Below are 21,934 nucleotides of genomic sequence, written 5' to 3'. Positions count from 1 at the left end.
AATTCAAGGTGAATTGCAATCGAGTCCCAAATACTTAGCTGACACAAACAACTCAAACAGGGTAAGGCAAGGAAAATACGGCGTTCTGAAAGGTAATCCCTTTGGTTTGAAGATTGAAGTCTCCAAGGCAATACATGCCTATAAGCATAAAACCAAGTCTTCTCTCATCATAGCCTTTGGCATATAGAAGTTACTGTATGCTGAAATCTTTCCAAATGTAATATCACAAAAAACAAAATTGCAATGAACTTGTGTAGAATAGAAATGGTTCATATCAGTGTCAGGGCTTAGTAAGAGCAAGAATCAAATCTTTTGAAAAAAAAACAAAAAAAAACTGTTATTGGAGAGCATTGGTGCCCAACCAAAGCAAAGCATGTCCCTTCCCAGCTGCTTGTTCCCTTCCTCCCCAATACCTCAGGGTCATTCATGACCTGTGGAAAACGTTGATAAACCTAAGGAACATTTAAAAGGTTGAGGGAAGATAAAAGGAAATAAGCCAGCTTCTTTTCTTAAAGTTAATTTTTGTCATATACTAAGTTAGTCTTTGCCAAAATTAAGAAAGGATTTTGAAAGAGAACATTTGAACTAAATAAGAGGCCGACATATATCAGTTTTGCAGTGATTTTGATTTCCTGCTTAATGCCTAATCAGTTTCATACTGTGAAGCCAAATGTACTTAGGAAACCACAGGACCAGTTTAAGGCCCCCGCAGGCTCGAGGTCATCCACTTTTGGCAGCTCCACCTCAAATCACATCAAATATGTTAAGGTGCATCCAAGTTGCTTAGGTTTATTTTGCTATTAGATTGTTAGTTTTTAAAATAATTTTTCATTTTGCTTTTGTAATTAATACGAAGGCTTTTTTAGTTCTGTTTCATAATTTGAAACCCTTGTTTTTTGAAGGCCTTACTTACAATTTTTGAGGCATTTTAAAAGGCTGTAGGCCCTAGTCCCTGAACTTCCAGTGCCCAAAGGCTAGGGGGCCCTGGCAGTCCCTGCTTCAGGGGACTCTTGACCTGCTTTTTCCCTTTGTTTTCTTTTTGTCTATCTCTAGTAGAAAACCTGAAAACATGTATGAATAAGTGCTGAAAACTGACAGCATTTGGAATTGTGCCAAGATAGAAGGGTGTGTAGCTGGGTGTGTGTGCGCATATATATATATATATATATATGCACACACATACACACACACTCACACATGCACTCATATGCATAAGCTTCCTTTGGACAGGGTTATTTGTCTACATGAAGTTACTGCAAACACCCAAAATAGTAAGTCAAGAAGTACCAGATACAGCAAGATTTAATAAATAATTAAGGAAAATAGACTGTCCGTCCACCTTCTTACAATCACTAATTCCATGTTTTGTTTCACAGCTTTGAAGGACAGCAGGTTTCAGTTGCTGAATTTTTCTAGCAGTGAGCTCAAAGTATCATTGACAAACGTCTCAATTTCTGATGAAGGAAGATACTTTTGCCAGCTCTACACCGATCCCCCACAGGAAAGTTACACCACCATCACAGTCCTGGGTAAGAAATGCATGTGGGGCTTACCTGGGGAAATGGAACAGGGATGGACCTTTTACAGCAGCAAGAAAAAGGTTAATGGTGAATTCTCCTGTTCAAACTTGTTTCAGGAAGAATCACCGCCCATCTTGCTGAATTTTAAAAATAGCCTATTTTACCAAATGCTCTAAGGAATGGCAATCAGCAGTCTTTATAGATTCCACCTGCTCTTGGGTTTCAAACCTCAAGCTTCAGAAGCAAAGATCAAGAGAATTTAGAGCCCTCAAATGAATCACTCACCACATGAAACGTTATTGCTTCTAACTACTGGGATTTTTTTCTTCCTTGTGTGCGGGAGAAGGGGAGATGGACTCCCAAATCTATACCCCATGGCAGAGCTCAGTTATGAAATCCATGTAATGATTTTTCCTTCTGAGTTACATCCTCATTTTAATATTGTTGATCTCCTTTTCATTGGCTTGACTCATGGCCTTGTTTATTGCTTATACTCTAGATTATGCTGTCAAAATCATACTCCATGAACATAAACTTTGCCACAAATTGCAGTCATTGGACATAGAAGAGTTAAGAGCACTGTAATGATAATAAGCAAAGAACTGTTGACAGGCTGCTAGGTACACCTCCAGTGAGCTGAGTGTCTTCATTTATGATCACCAGATTGTGAGTTTCAGCAAAATCCCAGTGGCCAGGTTTCCATGTTTATATTTTAATATAGTCAGCAGATATTTCTATGTTGAAGGTGGTCTGAATTAGTCACCTTTAGACAAGCTTACTCTACTGCATAACACCAGCTGATTTGGATTCTTGAAGCTGAATTTTCAAAGACATACACTATAGCATGAGGCAAGATCTCTGATTTACACCTTCGGGAAGATGATGAATCAAAGTCTATTTGAGGCGGCAGACTGCAGCTTTTCAGTGTAATGATATGAAGATTAAAGAGGAAAGATAAATATGAAGGACATTTTTGCTTGGTATGTGTGCACATATATGTATTTATGGATGTACATATTGAGCTGCTGCCTCATTACTTTACTTCAACACAGCTGTAGAAGGGAAAATTTTTTTATTCATTAAGCTAAAACATAACCCTAATGCTCACATATATGTTTTTGACAACAGGAGTATTGATTTTAGAAAGTTGTGTTTAAAACCTGTCCATACAATTTCTAATCTGGTCTGTGTTTAATGATAGATGGCTGTCAGATAATCATATTTGTCACTATTGTGGTCTCAATCCAGATTAGACCTGTAGAAATAGTAAGCATGGGAGGTTTTCCTGGGATGACTATTTTGGTATTTTGCAGATGTACCAAATTTGCAAGCATAAATTTGAAGTTTTCTGTCTGTCTGCTTGTATCAGAGTATTTGAAAATGCTCTTTGCTTATTGGAGTAAGTCATTAGCAGCATAGACTTCAAATTGACCATCCACTCATCCACCCTTTGACTCATCATTGTTTATGGCATTTCCACAAAAGTGACAGTCATAAAATCTATTTATGGCATTTTGAATTTTCAGAGTATTTTACTACACATACCTTTACATATTTATATGTTGTTTCCACAGAAGTAAAATGATAATAACAGACGTTAGACATCTTGCCTGGGTTACAAAGCACTCAATAAGAACCAAAAATCTTAGAATTCAGAATAAACCTTACAATTCTGTTTTACAATTACAACCTTTGTGTCTTCCAGTCTAGGTTGTTTTCAGTTAAATACCGAATGCTTTTGTTTTAAGATTTTTTTTTTCCTAAGGGCACACATCTTTTGTTTTCAGGAGTATATCTAGCCATTGGCAAGCAGTTACTACTGCCTGTCATTTTCTGGTGCCTGATACATTTATTCTCAAAACAACTGCTTTAGATCGGTTTGGCTCTGAATACACCATGTGCGTGGGAGCCAGTGTGCCAGCACTAGAATTTTGAGAGGCATTATGCCTGTAATCCTTTTGGAGGTCTGATTATTCTAGAAGTAATAAGTTCCTACTTGTATTTTATAGAAGTATTAACTTAAATGTACTTGAAAGTAGCACTTTCAAGCATGAAAAGTAGTAGATGTTCTTTCTGTAGATATTATTCATTCACTTAATATTCTTTCCATTTAATTTACTCTAGGATTCCTTGACAGAGTAAAATTGTTGTCATCAGTGTTTGAGTCTTTCATTTTCCAAAATCTGTCAATTTCCACTGATACTTGTATATCCAAACCTTTCTCGTAAGGTTTAGAGTTTTCAGATATTACAATGAATGAAGAATGACATTAGCATCTTCGTTGCTATCTGCAGTTCTCTGAAAAGGACTCCGTGTGTACTTACACAGCTGTCAAACTTCTTGATAGGTTGAAGATGCTCATTTTAGTGCATGTGTCTGTTAGTTATTTGATGCATTCAGTAAAAACTTCAGCGTAACTATAAGATGGAGATAGGTACTTGTTAATGTTGTTTATGCTATTCTGTAGTTACTATTATGCTTATGATCTTATCCATGTAAAATCTGAAGACTCTCCTATGATATTTTGTATGCATTTGGTGCCTTTAAGGATATTCATTCACTCCTTCCACTTGTGACGATTTTGTTTCTTTCTCCAGAACATACCGTAGGACTCTCTTTATACTACTATTCGTAAGAGGAGATGAATGAGACAGAGAATACACTTCTTTAAGATTAATATAGTTGCTGATAATAGTAGCTAATATTATCACAGTCCTGTCCTTCTAAGATTAGTGTTCGTTCTTAAGATTCCAGGGACAGGAGAACCTAATTATTTTAAAGGGTCTTAGAGTGAGATTTCACATACTGATCAGCTTTAAGACTCCTCTTTTGTTGTAATTAATGTGACTCATCTTGATATTGCTGATTTTTGTTAAATGTTGTAGGCGTAATGTTTATAATTAGCACTCTTATAGATTTGAGGTTAGCTAAAAGAACCTTGACATTTCATTACTGTTTTCTGGTATTTCCCTCTAAGTGATTTTCATTCAGGTTTTCATCTATATGCACCTCCTTAGAAGTATCTTTGGTTATTTTCATTAATGGCTGCAGGCAGTTTTTACTAAATGTGCCTGTTTAGTGGACCATGTGTAAGTATATTCTCTGGTTAGCAGCAGTTTTAATTCATTTTTCTTATAAATGGATTTTTATACTTTACTAACCTTTTGTATTAGAGTAGACATTATGAAGCTAAAGGAAAAACAGGGTAGAATTAATAGACCAAAATAAGTTTTAAGATTTTCTTGTCCAACCCTTTTTTTTTTTTTTTTCAGAAAAACAGGTTTAAATCACCTCATTTATATTTTTGAAAGCTTTGTTGCTCTTAAAAAAAAAAAAAACTGAGCAAAGTCAGCTTTGTAACATATCACTAAACTATTATGATTCACATTATCAGATTTTATTTTATAAACCAAACAACTCCAGTATACATGCCTATTTCTTCTTCTAACCTTAGCTAAGATCAGAAATACTGGTCACAATCTTGAGAAAACTATTTACGGGCTTGGAAAAAAAAATCATTCAGTGATTTCACAGGATGGTGAGCTCAACAATAAATAAGCCCTTTATTTTTCTACACTGGTCACATTTTTTTTCCTTTTTTTTGAGATGGAGTCTCCCTCTGTCGCCCAGGCTGGAGTGTAATGGCCTGATCTTGACTCAATGCAACCTCCACCTCCTGGGTTCAAGTGATTTTCCTCCCTCAGCCTCCTGAGTAGCTGGAACTACAAGTGCCCACCACCTCACCTGGCTAATTTTTGTATTTTTGGTAGAGACAGGATTTCACCATGTTGGCCAGGCTGGTCTCAAACTCCTGACCCCAGGTGGTCCACCCACCTCTGCCTCCCAAAGTGCTGGGATTACAGGCGTGAGCCACTGCAACACTGGGCGCATTTTCTAATGCTTTTGAAGTTTTCCACATTTTTACCTTGGCCATAAAGTTGAAGATGATGTCAGCTCTTTGGGCATATGATCCTAGGAACCAGCACTGGTTCAGGAACTCACTCTGAAGAGTTATAGAGTAGAATATATCCGTTGCAATTGTTTGGATAATGCCAAACAACAAATAATCCAGATGAGGACCTAGCTGCCTGTCAGGCTGTCAGCCCCCAAACGAAAGCTGGAGGAGACATTGGTGAATTTTCCTTGATCTTTATCTGTACCTGTCCCTTTTCATTTCCTTACTTTGGACCAGCAGACATTATTGATAATGTGGAAGGAATACACCCTCATCTTTATTAACCAAATGGAGGCAATAAAGACTTTCCACCGAGAAATATCATTGAAGATGAATGGGTAGTGAAGGTTAGGAGAAGCTTGGGGTAAGCAGAGACAAGAGGTTTCCAGGCTCAGCATGAAAACCAAGAGAATAAAGGAAAGTTATCCAGGAACACAGGAAACAACTATCTGAGTATGTGTGAGGCTAATTAGATTCCACTAAGACTCAACAGAGATACACAGAGGAGTCTTTTAACAACTGCTGGACTGTCGCATCAAGAAGATTCCCATGTTTCCACAGAGGGAGCATCAAAGTGTTGCTCCCAAATTTATACAGATAAAGTGGGATCTGATCTGCCCCATTCCCTAGGGATTTCCCAGGTTGCCAGTGGCTTTAGCCATTTGCCCTCTTTGTCACATACTAAGAGAGCCACCTTCCTGAGGTCCTATCCCATCGGTTACATTGCTCCATTACAGTTCTCATTAGGAACCACTGCATATTTCAACATGAAAAATTATTTTCATCACTCCTATTTTTTCGTGGACCTGGAAAGGTTTTTTTTTTTTTTTTTTTTACTTTCATTCCTTCATTTGTTGAGAAGACACTCCTATATTTGTTACACCTTAGTTGTTTCCTTTTCATTTTTTCTTATAGCACTCTTTAAGGTCTTATTTTCTTTAGGCTTTTCCTCTGACATTTGATCTAACAATAGCATGTAAAAAAATTCCTATAATACTGCACTCAGAATGGAGTAGTATTTATTAGTCCTAAACATCTAGTCTCTCCGTGTATCCCCTATCAACCATCTAGGTATGTGTGATGAAAATCTGTAACCTACCTGACTATCATCTAGCATGTATAAACTATGTGAAAGATACAGCTAGTTGAAGTCATTCCATTTCTTCTGTTAAAGCCTTTCTGTGTCTCATAAAATGCTAGCAGATGTGAAACTCTAAATTAGATGTTAAATTATCTTTTTGTTTACTTTTTCTTAAAATGTAAACTAAGGTAGTTCTTTGCCATGTTTAACTACTCATTTGGGCCATATCATATTAGCAACACATCCATTTGAGCAAATATGTTGTTTTCCTTGTACACGGGAAATAAAGAAGAGGGATCCTTTGGCTGTACTCATTACACCCCCCACCACCAACACCACCAAACACTATCTTGCTAAGGAAGTATGTGCAACAAGTCATTTTACTTTTACTTTTCTATCATTCTCTATAGGAATTTTCAATTGCTCCAATTCAGTGTAAAAGTCTTCCTGTGGGCAGAATTTTCACATTGTGGACTAGAACAGTTGGAAATCCCAAATACATGGTTTAATCCCATAATTTATTGAAGCAGTATCAGAGATTTATTATTCAACTTGATCATCAGGATGGCATGTTTATACATATTTAATTTCTTGTTTCTCTTCTGAGTTGAGAAACTTATTAATCATAAGTCTTGGAACTGTCTTTGCTTATTCATAGTGGTCAGGACACATATTCTTAGATTCACTGTACTGAATTCAGTATTCTTACTGATTTTTATTTCAACAGGCTCAGTCCTGAGGTAAGGTTGCATATGAAGTTTTACTGTCAACTCAGTTTCATAAAAGATATATTATCATCATCATCATCATTGTCACCATCACTGTCACACTGCGCACTCTTGATTTGATAGTCAGTATTTTAACTCCCCAATCTGTTATTTTGACCATTTTATCAGTATTTTAACTCCCCAATCCATTATTTTGACCATTTTATCACATATATGGTTAATATGCTTACAGAAGGGTGGTTTTAATTCTGATATGTAAATCTACTTACAAGCACTTAAGAGTCTCTCTCATCTTTGGTTTCCAAAATCTGGAGCACTGGAATTCAGAATATGGAAAATTGCTGCAAACTAATTGGCATTTCTTATATTACTGCATCTTCATATTCCAAAGGATTTTATTACTACATTATCCATCAGAGGTTATGATTACATCTGGATCTCTATGAATCATTTTAATTACATGAAACTGGTTTGAGACACAATTTTTCTGTGCATTTTATGGTGAGTGATTCTTTTAGGGGACACAAAGATTTTTATCTTTGCCGTTGACTTTGGAATCTTTCATTTGAAGATTGAAATTCAAGAGTTGAGTTCAAGGAGAAATACTGCTTTTGGGGGTTTCCTGGTAAGGATGATCGTTTCAGTAGTAGGTACTCCTCTTTTATATCTACTTTCTGGTTAGTTTTTGAATGGTGACTAAAATCTATATTGATATAATATGCTCAGTGATAAGAGTGAGACATTGGTTATTATTATTATTTTTATTTTTGAGATGGAGTTGCGCTCTTGTTGCCCAGGCTGGAGTGCAACGGCGTGATCTCGACTCAGTGTAACCTCCGCCTACCGGGTTCAAGTGATTCTCCTGCCTCAGCCTCCCAAGTAGCTGGGATTACAGGCATGTGCCACCGTGCCCCGCTAATTTTGTATTTTTAATAGAGACGGGGTTTCTCCGTGTTGGTCAGGCTGATCTCAAACTGCTGAACTTGGGTGATCCGCCTGCCTCGGCCTCCCAAAGTTCTGGGATTACAAATGTGAGCCATCGTGCCCAGCCACACTGGTTATTTTATAACATAAATTTAGGATAGAAATTCTAAATTAACTGATTTTGCATAACTCACTTTATTTGATGATTACTTTGTATTTCTTTTTCCCCTCTTGTGATGATTTAAATTCCCATCAGGAATGTCTACTGTTTTTCTCCTTTTTGATAGCAACAATGCAAAAATTTATTCTGTGTTTATAAAGCACGTATGTTTAATTTGTAGTCCCACCACGTAATCTGATGATCGATATCCAGAAAGACACTGCGGTGGAAGGTGAGGAGATTGAAGTCAACTGCACTGCTATGGCCAGCAAGCCAGCCACGACTATCAGGTGGTTCAAAGGGAACACGGAGCTAAAAGGTAAGCTGCAGACTGCCCCACAGTGAAGTAGTTAGTTGATTCCAGCAGGCATGCCTTTGTGAAAATCAAGGACAAATACAAAACATGCCCATGAAACAAAAGTATTCATTTAGATATGGTTTATAATCAATTACTAAATATGTCTGAGGCCAAAGCATAAAAGCATTTTATTGTTCTAATCCATGTCCTCATTCTGCTGTTTGAGGGTTCATGGTGATAGCTGTCTCTCTACTCAGATGCCCAGAAAGAACTAAAACTGTAAACTAGAACTCTTTAGGCTAGGAAAAATTTTCATGAGGGCTGTCTCCTGAGCTCGGGCTGTCTCTGTCTGTACCTTCAATTCTAATTGCTTTTACCCTGTCTTTTGCAGAGACCTAGAGGGGATCAGAACCCCACATTTTCAGGGTATACATTTAAAAAAATGTTTAACAGTCTTTCGTATGGTAAATTCCAAGTCATTCTGACATCTATTGCACTATCAACTGTGTTGACTATATGCTTTCCTTTGCACTAAGTGGACTAACAATTTCATCTTAATTGTGAATTTACAGGGACCACCTTTATTGTGAAATTTGTGATTCAGTTGCCCAATTCACCAGCCTGTTCTTATGCAGTCTGTGATTTTGTGATGACAGTACAAGGCAGCTCCTTTAGCCCCTTTCTGATCACCTTTACCTCTGTACTGGGCCATCCCGGGTTTGGGTCCTGGATCCTCAAATACCTGCCACCTCAGGTGTTTCATCAGATAAAGGAGACAGCCTATACCCTATCTGACCATTTTTTGCTAGTAATCTTAAATTCCACATGTATTTCTGCATTGAGATTCCTTCCTTTTCAAAGTTACCCTGCAGGTAGTACCCTGCACAAAGGTCTTAGGGGCTGAACTCCTCTAATTGTTTGACAGAAATGCAGTGGCATGCTTCAGTTTCCTCTAAAATAGGGATAATCATATTACATACTTTATGGAATTTTTATGAAGATGAAATGAGTGAATAGTTGTAAAGTATTTCGCTAATACTCGGGCCAAAGTAAGTGCTGTATATGATATGTGCTTGTTAAATAAATAAAGAGCGTGAGAAAGAAAAGAATCAGCCCTTTTAGAAAGAGGATATAGAAATCTATATCTGGAAGCAGATAAATCTATATATAACAGCTTAAGTTTCAAGAAGCTTGTTCTGTTTTAATCTCCTATTTCCTAGGTATGGTTTTGGAAGGAAGGAGTTTCTCATTTCCTCTCTGCTTTTCTGTCTAAGTGAATTCAGCCATTAAATGTGTACCGATAAGTACAAAACATTAAAAGAAAGTTAATGGTGTGCCATGTTCCTGGGAGTGCTGAGTTCAGGAAGGGACTGCCTTGGCCTATTCATTCCATCCGGAAGCCTCCTCCCTCCTTTTCTGGGTGTTCTTGGACGTGTCTCCCATCTGGCCCCAAGCCCTGTATCTTACTTTGCTCTAGCCCACTGCCACTGCATTTTTGTGGTCTTCCAAAAGTCTCAGAGTTTAAACATTTCAATTACAATTTCAATTATGTAAATCCATTTAGTTACTTTCTCTCTTAATTGTTGATGGTGGGAGTAGGCAAAGGGGGTTGTTTGTAACTCTACTGCTTGTTGAATTACTTAGGGGATTTGGATAATATCCTAGAATTTCTAAATGGCATGACAGCCTAGTCGATATTTCAAGTTCAGATGGTTATAGGGGTGAAAAATATTTTTCTTTTTCTCCTCCTGAATACCTTGAGCAGCCAGATGTCAAAATGTTTCAACTTTCAGCTGTCTTTTTCTGGGAGGTTTTAAGATAGAAAAACCATACATAATATATTTCAGTAAAAATAGTGTATGGTATTTGGACTTGAAGTATATCTTAAATACTATGCTGCCAGGTTGAAAAGTCATAAATTAAGGAAATAAACATTTTATCAGGTAACTATCTACAGGTTACACTCATCCCAAGTAACTGCCATCATATTTGTTAAAATAGCAATGTTGGGGTTAGAGGACAGAGAGGGGGACATAAAAACAAACTGATGGAAATTCACCCAACTCTGGAGTCTCGGTACATTTTCTGTTCCCCAGGCAAATCGGAGGTGGAAGAGTGGTCAGACATGTACACTGTGACCAGTCAGCTGATGCTGAAGGTGCACAAGGAGGACGATGGGGTCCCAGTGATCTGCCAGGTGGAGCACCCTGCGGTCACTGGAAACCTGCAGACCCAGCGGTATCTAGAAGTACAGTGTGAGTACCCTGGTATCTTATTCTGAGGGCGTAGAGTTGCAATTACATAGAAACTCTTCAGAAGCCATTTATTCAATGCATTCATTTTATATAGTATACATAGAATTCTTATTTTTGCTAGAAAAATAAAGGATTATTTTATTGAGATATTGTACTGCCGTATTACAAAGTGCCAATGAGGATTTGAAAATGCTACATTGAACCCAAAGGTAAAACTGAAATGATTTCAATCTGCTCTAACACGTGACTTAATTAATTTCTTTGCGTATAGACTGTCGTCATTTCTATGCCAACTGCAAAATCTAGGGTAATTTTCCCCCTTTTTTAATCCCATCATAAGTATTGAAGTTTGTATAGAAGGGATTTTTTTCCCATTCTACATCAGCATTTTGTTTTAAATGGCATGTCCTCGTCTATTTTAGCTTAAATTATAGCAATGAGTTGAAAAGTCGACTCTTTGGGATCATTGCCACAATCTTGATGGCTTCGTCAATAAAAGCTAGATCGTAGTGAGTGAGGTTTTCTCCTTACCATGCCCTGTAGACTGAATATGTTGTCCTCATCTTCTCCTCTGGACCCTTCTGCTTGAGAGGAAAAAGTCTTTTTCTGCACAAAGCCATTCTTATGCCAAGGTTGTGGCTAAGTAGCCAGCTTCTCACTTTGTATTTGGCTTCTGAAAAATCAAGGTGATCTTTGAGTATGCATAATGAAATGTTACCAGAGTTTGGTTGGGATGGCAGTGATTGGATGTCTGATAAGGGAAAAGCTTTACCCTTTGTGAATCATTGGATTAATTTCCTAGGGCTGCCGTAACAAACTGCCACAAACTTGGTAGCTTAAAATAGCAGAAACTTCTTTCCTTACAACTCTGGAGGCCAGAAGTCCAAAATCAAAGTTTTGGCAGGACCACACACCGCCCCCCCCGCCCCCAAAAGACTCTAGGGATGGATCATTCATTGACTTTTCCAGCTCTGGGAGTCCCAGGAGCTCCTTAACTTGTGGCTTTGCCACTCCATTCTCTGCCTTCATCATCACATGACCTTCCCCTCTCCTCTGTGGGTCTCTCCTCTGTATGTTTTTCTGAGGACACTTGTCATTGGATATAGGGCTCACCCAGATAATCCAGAATGGCCTCATCTTGAGATCCTTAAGCTGATTTCCTTTGTAAAGACCTTTTTTTCCAAATTCAGCTACAGTCACAGATTCCAAGGGTTAGAACATGGACTTATCTTTGGGAGCCACCGTTCAACTCCATACAAGCCCTATTATTTGTCTAAATGATCTGAGCAAAATGGGAAGGCAGGAAAAGTTATAAAAAGTTGCTTCTAAGAAACCATCCCATTCCAACCTTTTCTTAACTCTGTGAGCTTGGCTCAGTTTAACATTACATAATGCAGGGTTTCCTCCTTAATTCATTTAATCTGCTTCATTACAAAGCTTCATTATGGGCATCATGCTTATAATTTTCATATCACTAAAACTATTGTGGTATAATGTCCCTATAATGGGAAAACAGAAATGATCAGATATTATCTAAATTAGCAGATAGTAGGTTTCTTGTGACTTTGTTAATATGTAATTCATTTAAGCAAACTTAATATCCATTAACTTTCCTTGTTGGGGCCCATTAGCTTTAATAATACATTAGCTCCTTCGTACATCCTGAGTAGATATTCACCCAGTTTCCACCCCTAAACTCTTTCAGTATTTTCCCAGAATATCTTTTAAATAGAATATAGTCCCACCCACCTACCAAATTACCCTCACTCCCAAATGCAAAATATTTCAAGTGCTACACCTCCTACTCCTTGGAAAACTTGATAATGATCCTTATAAGCCTTGGTTTCCATAATCTGTAGATTCTAAGACAAGGAATACAGCTCCACATCTGAATCCACTTGACTTCAATCTAACAAAGTACTGCTAGCCTTTAATTGCAGGAAAGTGACTCTAATGCCCTCCAAAAACAAGGATGCACCAATTGATCATTTTAAACTGTAATATGGCACCTTTTTGTGGGAGACTCTGTTTTTTATCCAAGAAAATCATACAAATATTTTAGCCTTTATTCCACTTTTTGGAATATACATAAGGAAAAATACTTTTGTATAAAGGGAAGCTAAGATAATTACAATGCATTATATTAACCTGAATGGTATTTTGCATCTGGTTTGATATCTTAAGTAAGGCTCTCTGTGCTCAAGAAAGTTCACTACCCTCCACTCCTAGAGCACTACTGAGAACTTTGCAGAGTCAGCCAGGAATACCTTTTGTATCTTCTTCAAACACAATTGGAATTCTCTACATCATTTCCTACCAGCTTTACTCTCCTTGAACACTAGCAGCTATGCAGTAACAAAAAGTTTCATTCTTCAAATGCCTGAAGCACTCAGTCACTGGGCCCTGAAGTCTGATCAGTCATTGCCCATTGCTGTTGATGGCTCAACTCCAGTGCCCGCCACAGCCGTCCTCTCTCTGCAGACAAGTAGCACCATATTTTGATGACCATGAGGAAAGAAGAGACACTCGAATACATGAGATTCCTAGAATAATTTATTCAGTAGCCACTCTGCATGGAGGCTGAATTATTTTGGATGCCTGTGAGGAGTAACATTGCACCTGGATTTTAATGTTGACTCATGCCCTTGAAGTCAGCAGTTCTTAACCTTTTGGGGATCATTGGCCCCTTTAAAAACCCTTTGATAGCTATAGACCTGGAAAAGATGAAGACAATCACATATTCGGCATATTCTACTTACAATCTAAGGAGTCCATTTACCCCTCAGGGTTTTCATAAATTCAGTTATTTGAGGACCACTTTCACAAATTTGCCACGTTCATGCGTCATCTGTATTTCTACCTGATTTAGAATTTTTCTTTAAGTCACTTTATCGCTTTAACCTAACCAGGGCCTATGTAAAAATATCTATTAAATTACACATTTAATTTGTTACATATACTGTCTAATAAGCTTTAAAATAAATGTACAACTAATTTTTTTCAATGTCCTTTGCCACCTAAAAAGATTTCTTATGTTCTTGGTGAGAAACAATAGATTATCACTAGGAAATACTGATCCCATTCATGGACCTCAGAGTTTACTCCAGGTAAATAAGGCTACCTTGGGGGCAAATCTAATCTGATATCATTGGTATTAAATACGCTCACTTGTTTAAGCCTGGCTGATTTTACTCCATGAACGTTCATGGAAAGCTCTCTTTATCCCCGTCTAAGATGAATGGATGTTAACCAGGACATGAACAGGGTTAAATGACAGATCATGGATTTGAATTCTACATGAAGCAATTTTTTTAAAATACTATTAAACAGGAAATAATGAAAACCTGCATTATATGTCATTAAATATTTTACTTTAAATAAGACAGGGAAAAAAGAGAGGAGGGATAAAAAAGAAGGGAAGTGTTGCACTTCTGTCCTTAAAATGGAGTGCTACCATACTGCATAGAAGACAAGGCTTGAGCTACGACTTGGAATTGCTTTTGTCTTGTGGATTTAAGTCCTAATTAATTGAACCAGAATTTTGCAGTGTTTGTTTGTTAGGACCCTTATTTGTGATACCAGGAGAAATTGTTGTGCCCAGTTATGTGAAAAATCAGCCAGATGTGTATGCTGTCATACTTTTAATAATCCTTAAGTTTTCGGTGAGTACAGATATTAATTGTGTAGTATGCATTGCAGTGATTAACATCAATGTAATTTATCATCTGGAGATTTCTGAACATAAATAAATGAGTTGTTTTGTTCAGCAAGGTGTTGACCCCTTCAGAATCAGTGAATTAAAGTCCCCCCCCTTTTTTTATTATAAATATGAAAGGCACCACAATCAGCCAAGTGTTCAGTTATTTGATTTTCTGGGGCATTAGCCGCTCTTGTTTGTGACATTTCCCTGTTGGGTGCTCGTTTGCAAGCTCATTAATAAGGTTTTCTCATAGGAACGTTGCTGGGAATGAAGAACATAACAGTAGGTCTCTTAGTTTTCTAGCTTTCATTCTGAGACTCAGCAAGGGTATAGCAGCAGCACATAGTTAAATGTTTAAAACAGAAAATAATTATGCTCCCAAGCTGGAAGAGCTCAAAGCTCTCTTTCCTTAGATGTTACGCAGAGAACAGTTTTGCTTTTTAATGTTCCGAGCTATATGACCCCAAAATCTTTCCGTGCATTTTTTTCTTGCGAATGTCTGTACAGGTGGTGGTGCCCAAATTCACAACATGGTTGATTATAGCAGAGCGTGATACAATTGTAGCACGGTTAGTAGAGCTTCAGATCTGAGGGAATGTACTCTTGTCAAATAAAAGCCTGTTTAAACGGGAACAGTTCACTGTCTGAGCGTTAAGAGAAAACTGTCTAAATAGCATCAAGGTGGCAACACATAGCGACATAAGCTGGGAATTCAAAGAAAAGCTGTGACCCTCAGTATGGAATTCAGATTGCTTTGCGCAAGGGAGGAAAGGCTTCCTCTAGACTGGGGTGAATATGAAGCTCTTGAATTACTGCTATGTGGCTTCTGCTCTCACCCATCATAGCCTTGCTCTTTAAAATGTTTGGCAAAAAATCCTCATTTTGTGAGGGTTTTGTGTTTGTGCATATTTGAAAAAAAGAAAGAAAGCTCAGAGATGAGTTTTGAAAGGAAGAATGAAAACAAAGACTCTAGAATTGGGTGTTCGAATGCCATGCCTGCTCTGATTATCATCTGACAGTTAATCGTATATGTGGGCATCATTTTCAAAATGAGTTTTATTGACTGAATGTAGCTAGGTATTTTATAAATCCATAGCCCTGTTCATCCAAGGTCCAGAGAAGGGTGGATTTTTTTTTCTTTCATTCCCTCAACTGGAGGAAAATTGGGCATTGAGGAGATGATCAAAACCTGTTCTTTATCTGTGCCAAAATAAATGTTTCTCTGGTATTGATAGTGCCCTGCAGTGAAGGAGAGAGGAAAACCTGGAAATCAGAAAATCTTTCCTATTTGGAGTGGAGGATAACACTTAGTTTCCAAGAGCAGCTTCTATATCAAATCCTCTCCCTCATCAATTCTGTTTCCAGGTTGTATTCTTCAAAGCATAATAGCTGGCGTTTTCAGATTTGGCCTGTTTCTCTCTGATCTCCAGTCTCTCTCTCTCTCTCTCTCTCTTTTTAAATGGAATACACTCTTCCTCCTACTCTCCCTTTTATTTTTTTTTAAAGCAGTCAATTGAGTTTCAGGGAGGTTATTTTTGTATTTATGATTCCTTATGAGAAATAATCAAGGAATGAACCCCGATTGAAGCTAATTTTTTAACCTATTATTTCTTTGTGGTTAACACAGAGTAGTGTTTGTTCCAAGTTCCTGATATTATAAGGACTATAGATTGTTAGTGATACAATCTGCAGTACCAAAAGTGTCAAGAGGCTGAGTAACCAGTGTTCAAAATACAAAGAGTGAGTGTTGGGCAAATACATCGTGAGCAAGACTGGAATGACCCTTAAGGGAAAAGCCTTTGCCTTTATACCTGCCTTCTGAATGCATACCCTGCAGAAAGAAGCCTGTTTTACTAAGAACCACCTCCTCTCATCTCACTGACCTTAATGTATTTGTCAAAGATGTGTCTGTGTGGCTGTGGACATTGAATACTTACATAGTGAAACCAGTCTTCTAATGTACATACTTCACGTAATGGTTTTTAACTCAAGGTCAAATTTTGATTCTATGGAAGGTTAAATAGTTGTGAAGCTGGCATCTAAAAATCTAAAAGGAATGGTCAAACAACATCCTTTCTGATTTCCTGTAAGACACCACTTAGAGACACATCGGAAGTGCTAAATAAATGTGTAGTGAAGTGGAAATATGTAAAGCAGAACACCTGGGCTGAACCTCCGATTTGGGGGGCTGGATTGACCTTCCAAAAGAAAAACACAATTATATTCTGTGATGAGGACTAACAGGAACTCATAATCTGATTTTATTTATTTTTTATTCAGTAGTAAAGGTGGAAGGAGAAGTCCATGACCCAATATTTCTTCACTGTCTCATTCACTTATTCCTTCATTCATTCATCCAGCAACTATGTCTTGAATGCTTACTGTGTGCCAGTCCCTGGCACCGTTCTAGTTACCAAGACTTCAAGAAACAGAACAAAACAAAACAAAACAAAAACCCTCTCTTGTTACAGAGGGAACATTCTTGTACAGAAAATCTTGCTATAGGGATTTTCTTGCCCAGTGTTTGCTTACAAATGATGAGAATTGCTTCCAAGACATGGAAGAATATTCTGTGAGTGTGTACCCCCATTTAAAAAACACTGGGAACAAAGCTTTCTGCCACCCCACCATGGGATCAAATTTGATTCTTTTTTGTAAACAGTAATTCTAATACCCACAAACCTACCTGAAAGTCTCAGCAAGAGAAAATTGCTTTCTACTGTGGTATTGGTCTTACGTCAGTCCCACCAGATTTGACTCATCCCACTCACAATAGTTCAGCCCTCTTCAAGAAGCCCAGTTTCAGTACTATGATTCATAACAACAGATGTAACAGCAGGAGGTTCTTCACCTTGCAAACAAACAAAATAAATGGCAGTGAAAATTATTCATGAATGTATTATGACAATAGAAAGCAAATCTTTTGCAAGATGTTCTCTTTAACTCCTCTGAGAGATCTATGTGACTCCGTTCATTCACCAATCCCAGTCACCTGGCATTGCTAGACATTGCCCTCCTTTGGTTGCAAAGCTGTCCTCCCCCAACAATTTAGACAGGCATATTGTAGGGGTTGATTCTTGCTTTGGGCTCAAACAGCTTCTAACACCCACCAAATCTCAGGTTAATCTTTGCATTGTCGTTCTACTCCAAACTCCAATAATCCTCCATGATTGACAAAGACTCTTCAGTCAATGCTTCCTCACTTGAATGCACAGGGGCTGACCCAGACCCGCTACCCAGACATTCTGATATCATCTGTGCTCATGATGCCCTTGAGTTCTCCCTGGTAGGACTTGAAACAATTAGCACTTAATCCACAAGCATCAAATCCCCATACTCCCTGGTGTTTCAGAATATTGGGTGAAATCTAAGTAAGAAACATGAAGAAGAGCCTGTGTCCCAAATGCAGTTGCAGAAACAGATTTGCACTCAAGCCCCTGGACCTGGTTGCACTGAGCACATCAAAGAAAATATGACACCTGCATTTCCTAATTTAGAAATTCTCAGGAACAGAGGGAAGGTTGTGGGAACTCCAGGGATAATAGGTCTCCCGCTGGCCTGTCTCCTGCCAGGGTATCAGGATGCCTTTTCCATTGACTCAGCTCTGCTCCTCTCTGCTATCCCAGTCATGAAGAAACTGCAAAGTACCTTTTTCTAAATAAACGAATGCAAAGACCTGATACATTAGCGTTTGGACCTACAGAGGAGACTGTGTCTTTTCATTTACATAGGAAACTGAAATACAGGTTCAGAATCTTGAGTTTCATCTTCTGAAAAGATCACAGAATGTGGTGCAAGGTCAGACTGGCATGAAATCAATTGTAATCTGCCAGCAACCCATTCCAGCCTCTTTAAGAGTTTCCTTTTATATATTTTTTCCCTTTATAGAGAGAGCAAAGTACATTTAAAGAAAGTCTCATCAAATCAGAATGTCTTTCTAATATATTTTTTTTAATTGGTTGCTACTGTAGTGTGACCTAAAGCCTCCTGGTATTTAACCCTCTGTGCAACTTTGACTAATGAACAAATTTTGTCTGCTATAGCAGTCTTGCTAAATGTCTTTTACGGGGTTTAAAAAAATTTACAGTGTATTATGAAAACCTCAGATCCCTCGACCTAATTGATTGGCTGTTGGTGATGCCATGTCTATAACTGTAATGTTCTTTAAGTGTACAGACCTAACTATTTTTCTTATTTTTATATAGCAGTTCCATTTTATAATGACATTAAGCCATTCTGAGTGATACATTTCTGGGCAGTTATTGCACTTGGGTAGAAAGTATCATCTGGCTTTTGGCCTCGTGCCTTACAACACCAACCGAGGTGTAAAATGATCCCCCAGAAAATGTACTAGGCTTTACCTCATTACTTAAAAATAAATCTTGGAGGCTGGTTCTGTTTCAGAAAAGGTTTGGTGGGTTATAACATTTGATTTATGAACATAATTAAAATATAAATGATGAGCTCTGGGCTAGTCAGTCAGCCATCTGGATTGTTCGGTATTTTGACATATTCATATCGTAGTTAGGCTCTTCAATGGAAAATTTTATGTCCCTTACTTCTAGAGGTGCCAGTGGAATCCCAGGGTTTCTATTCCACCTGTTGAGAATGCTTAAGTTTCTCTTTCAGGACAAAGGAAGGGGAAGAGAATTTCTTTTTAAGTTTCCATCACTCAGGGATAGATCTCGGCACATAGACCTTCTATAATATTTGATTCCTAGACTGGGCGAGAGGATAGCTCATCTGCCCGTGGTCAGATAATATGCCTATAAATACTGCATGTGTCAACAGAGGGGAACGTTTTTCTGTATAATGCAAGCAAGACTAATGCTTACCTTTTCAGCCAGCTATTACGGTAACTGTGGCAGCTGTAGCCATAAGTAGATAGTAGATGTTTCTCCAGAACTTAAAGAGTAAATTGGGAAAATCAGTTATCAAAACTGAAGGTGTATTTTCTATGATTTAGTAAATGGTTTTTAAAATAAATTTTGGGTATAACAAATCCTTAGCTTGCTCTTCCTAATTTATATGAATAATTGACAACTGATAAACAGCTCATTAGGAACATAAAAAAGCATTTAACTAAAACTCAGTGGTACTGAAGAAGCAGGGTGGATTAAGTTTTTCAACACTGTCTTTATTATTGATGGAAGTTGAGCATGTAAAATCCTTAGTGCACTGTGCTGAAAAATATGCCCTCTCTGTTTGCTTGTAAATTACATTAAGGAAAAAAGAAGAAAAACAAAATCCTTCCACATAGGCCAGCAAGCATTCTGCTTCTTCTTAATTAATGGCCAAAGTCAGCAGTGCACGAAAAATGTAGCCTTTCCGTAGAACAGAGATTAACCTATAAGCAGATGTTACATTTCAGCCCAAATTTGGGGCTTTAAATTTAGCCTCACCCAGAACGGTTCATGGGTAAGAATGATAGAGGTCCCCTAACTAGGAACTCTATATAAAGTGCTGCTGTTTCTGGGTATGAACTATGAGGTAGCAGGTCTTTTGTTTTCTGTGTGTCCAGTGTGATAACCTTCTTCTTTCATTTTTTTTGTATCTTTTTTAAAAACTAAACTTCACTAACTAGTGTGTGTGTTACACAGCCAGAAACAATAAACCCACACCTGATGCCCAGCGGTTGTAGTTAGCCTAATATGTGGCCTCTGTCTCTAAAAGGGGGTGCCCAGGAGCTCTTGAACCACCCAGTGCTGGTTCAAGGTCATCCTGTTTATCCTTTACAAGCATTTCTGCTTTTCTTCAATGACTACCTTCCCGACCCAGTTATCAGTATCTGGAAACCTCAACACCATTTTGCTCTTAAACATTTTCTTTGCCAACGTGTCCGAGAATAGAACTGTCTAACTTGCAAGGGTCAGCTGGAGCTTCTGGGCTTGTTAACTTTACGTTCTCTGGCAAGAGACTTAGCTTCTCAGAAAGCACTACCAATTCACAGTATGCAGTGCACACTGGTGGGTGAACAAGGGGGCTCTCTTAAAAGATTTTGAATGTCATGTAATTTTTAGAGACATGAGAGAAAGATTTCTGACAGGAAAGAGACTATAAGAATGCATCTAGAAAGCAGCCATCCCTAGTGAGGACTTCCTTGTGCAGCTTATATAGCTGTGTACAGGATGAGATTGGTTGAGCCTTGCCTTAATATTTCTATCTTCTCCCTTATTCCATAGGATGAATGTTAATGAGCTAACCACAGCTTGTAAAAGGCCAAGGGGCTGTTGTTTAGGTGGTATGATTGTCTGAGAAAGTAAAACTATGGTAATTGTTTTGACCTTTCAGCCAACCGATGTCTTGCCCTCTCACATTTATTACTCTTGGGTACATTTCCAAAAATGTGCATTTACAGAGCCACAGAATTAAATGAGAAAACTGATTTAGGGATTAATAGCTTGTTAGTTTAGCACAGAAAAAAAAAATCTCCTAATTCCATTCAGATTTTATTTGTTAATGTATTTGTATATGTATCTATGTTAATTCCAACTTCTGTAGCGTCCCTCCCTATTCCCTGGACCTTCCATTATTCAGCCCTCATAGCCATATGCCCACGCTGACAAATACAGTTTTAAGTAGCTGGTGGAAATAAGAATACTTGTATCTCCTTCCTAAGTACCTCACTTCATTAGGAAGCTATACCTGGCTTTAATTATGGATTGCCATTGGAAATGCACTTATGAATCAGAAATCTATCCCAACATACACTTACTGGGCTGTCTCTCTCTCTATGATCTTGGATGAGCTACTTCAGTCTGTGGGTACCAGAGTTCCCATCCCTAAAACTAGGCTTATTCTACCACCAATGATGGTTCCTAGGAGAGTAGATCCTGAGTAAATGTCAGTATTTTTTCTTTTTAATGTTTACACTGAGATGTCAGAGTTTTCACTGAGAGGGCTCCCAAAATGTCCCAGTTGTTTTTTCTTAAAGTCATTTGAGTGGAATTCAGAAGTTCTGCCTTTCCCATTTGAAAACAAGAACATAGAAGAGGCAAACTTATTAACATGCAGTGTCACAACATATTGTCACATAGTAATATATGATATATGATAAAATGTATCAATTCTGAGCACCACAAATATCTGTGGCTTCACCTCAGCATGAAGGCAAATGAGTTTCCTTTAGCTTGAGTGAGTTTGGAGATAAACTTCAGTGTAACAAAATGTATTTCACAGGAAATGTTTGATGTGACGCAGTTGGCTTATGAGTCTCTTATCTATTTGCGGTTCACTCCTTAGAGTTATTAGTCAATTTAATTTGAGCAAATGCCAGGATTACCAACTAATTAGAAGGGTGTTACTGAAGGCAT

The 21,934-nt window shown here is 37.9% G+C and overlaps 1 protein-coding gene across 6 annotated transcripts in view; it reads left to right on the top strand.

The window, feature by feature from the left end:
* The window catches only part of CADM1 (cell adhesion molecule 1), a 333,054-nt gene that overhangs the window by 267,271 nt on the left and 43,849 nt on the right, over positions 1–21,934 (top strand). For all 6 annotated transcript variants that reach the window (XM_032167472.2, XM_032167471.2, XM_032167470.2 and 3 more), the window contains exons 3-5: positions 1,377–1,529; positions 8,550–8,687; positions 10,763–10,921. In XM_032167472.2, the coding sequence (XP_032023363.1) occupies positions 1,377–1,529; positions 8,550–8,687; positions 10,763–10,921 (450 nt within the window). The remainder of the gene's footprint in view (positions 1–1,376; positions 1,530–8,549; positions 8,688–10,762; positions 10,922–21,934) is intronic.

Source organism: Hylobates moloch, unplaced genomic scaffold (assembly GCF_009828535.3).
Source record: "Hylobates moloch isolate HMO894 unplaced genomic scaffold, HMol_V3 SCAFFOLD_11, whole genome shotgun sequence".
In the NCBI taxonomy this organism is placed as follows: domain Eukaryota; kingdom Metazoa; phylum Chordata; class Mammalia; order Primates; family Hylobatidae; genus Hylobates; species Hylobates moloch.
The sequence above is the reverse complement of the archived record's forward strand: the minus strand, read 5'-3'. Positions and strand labels throughout refer to the sequence as shown.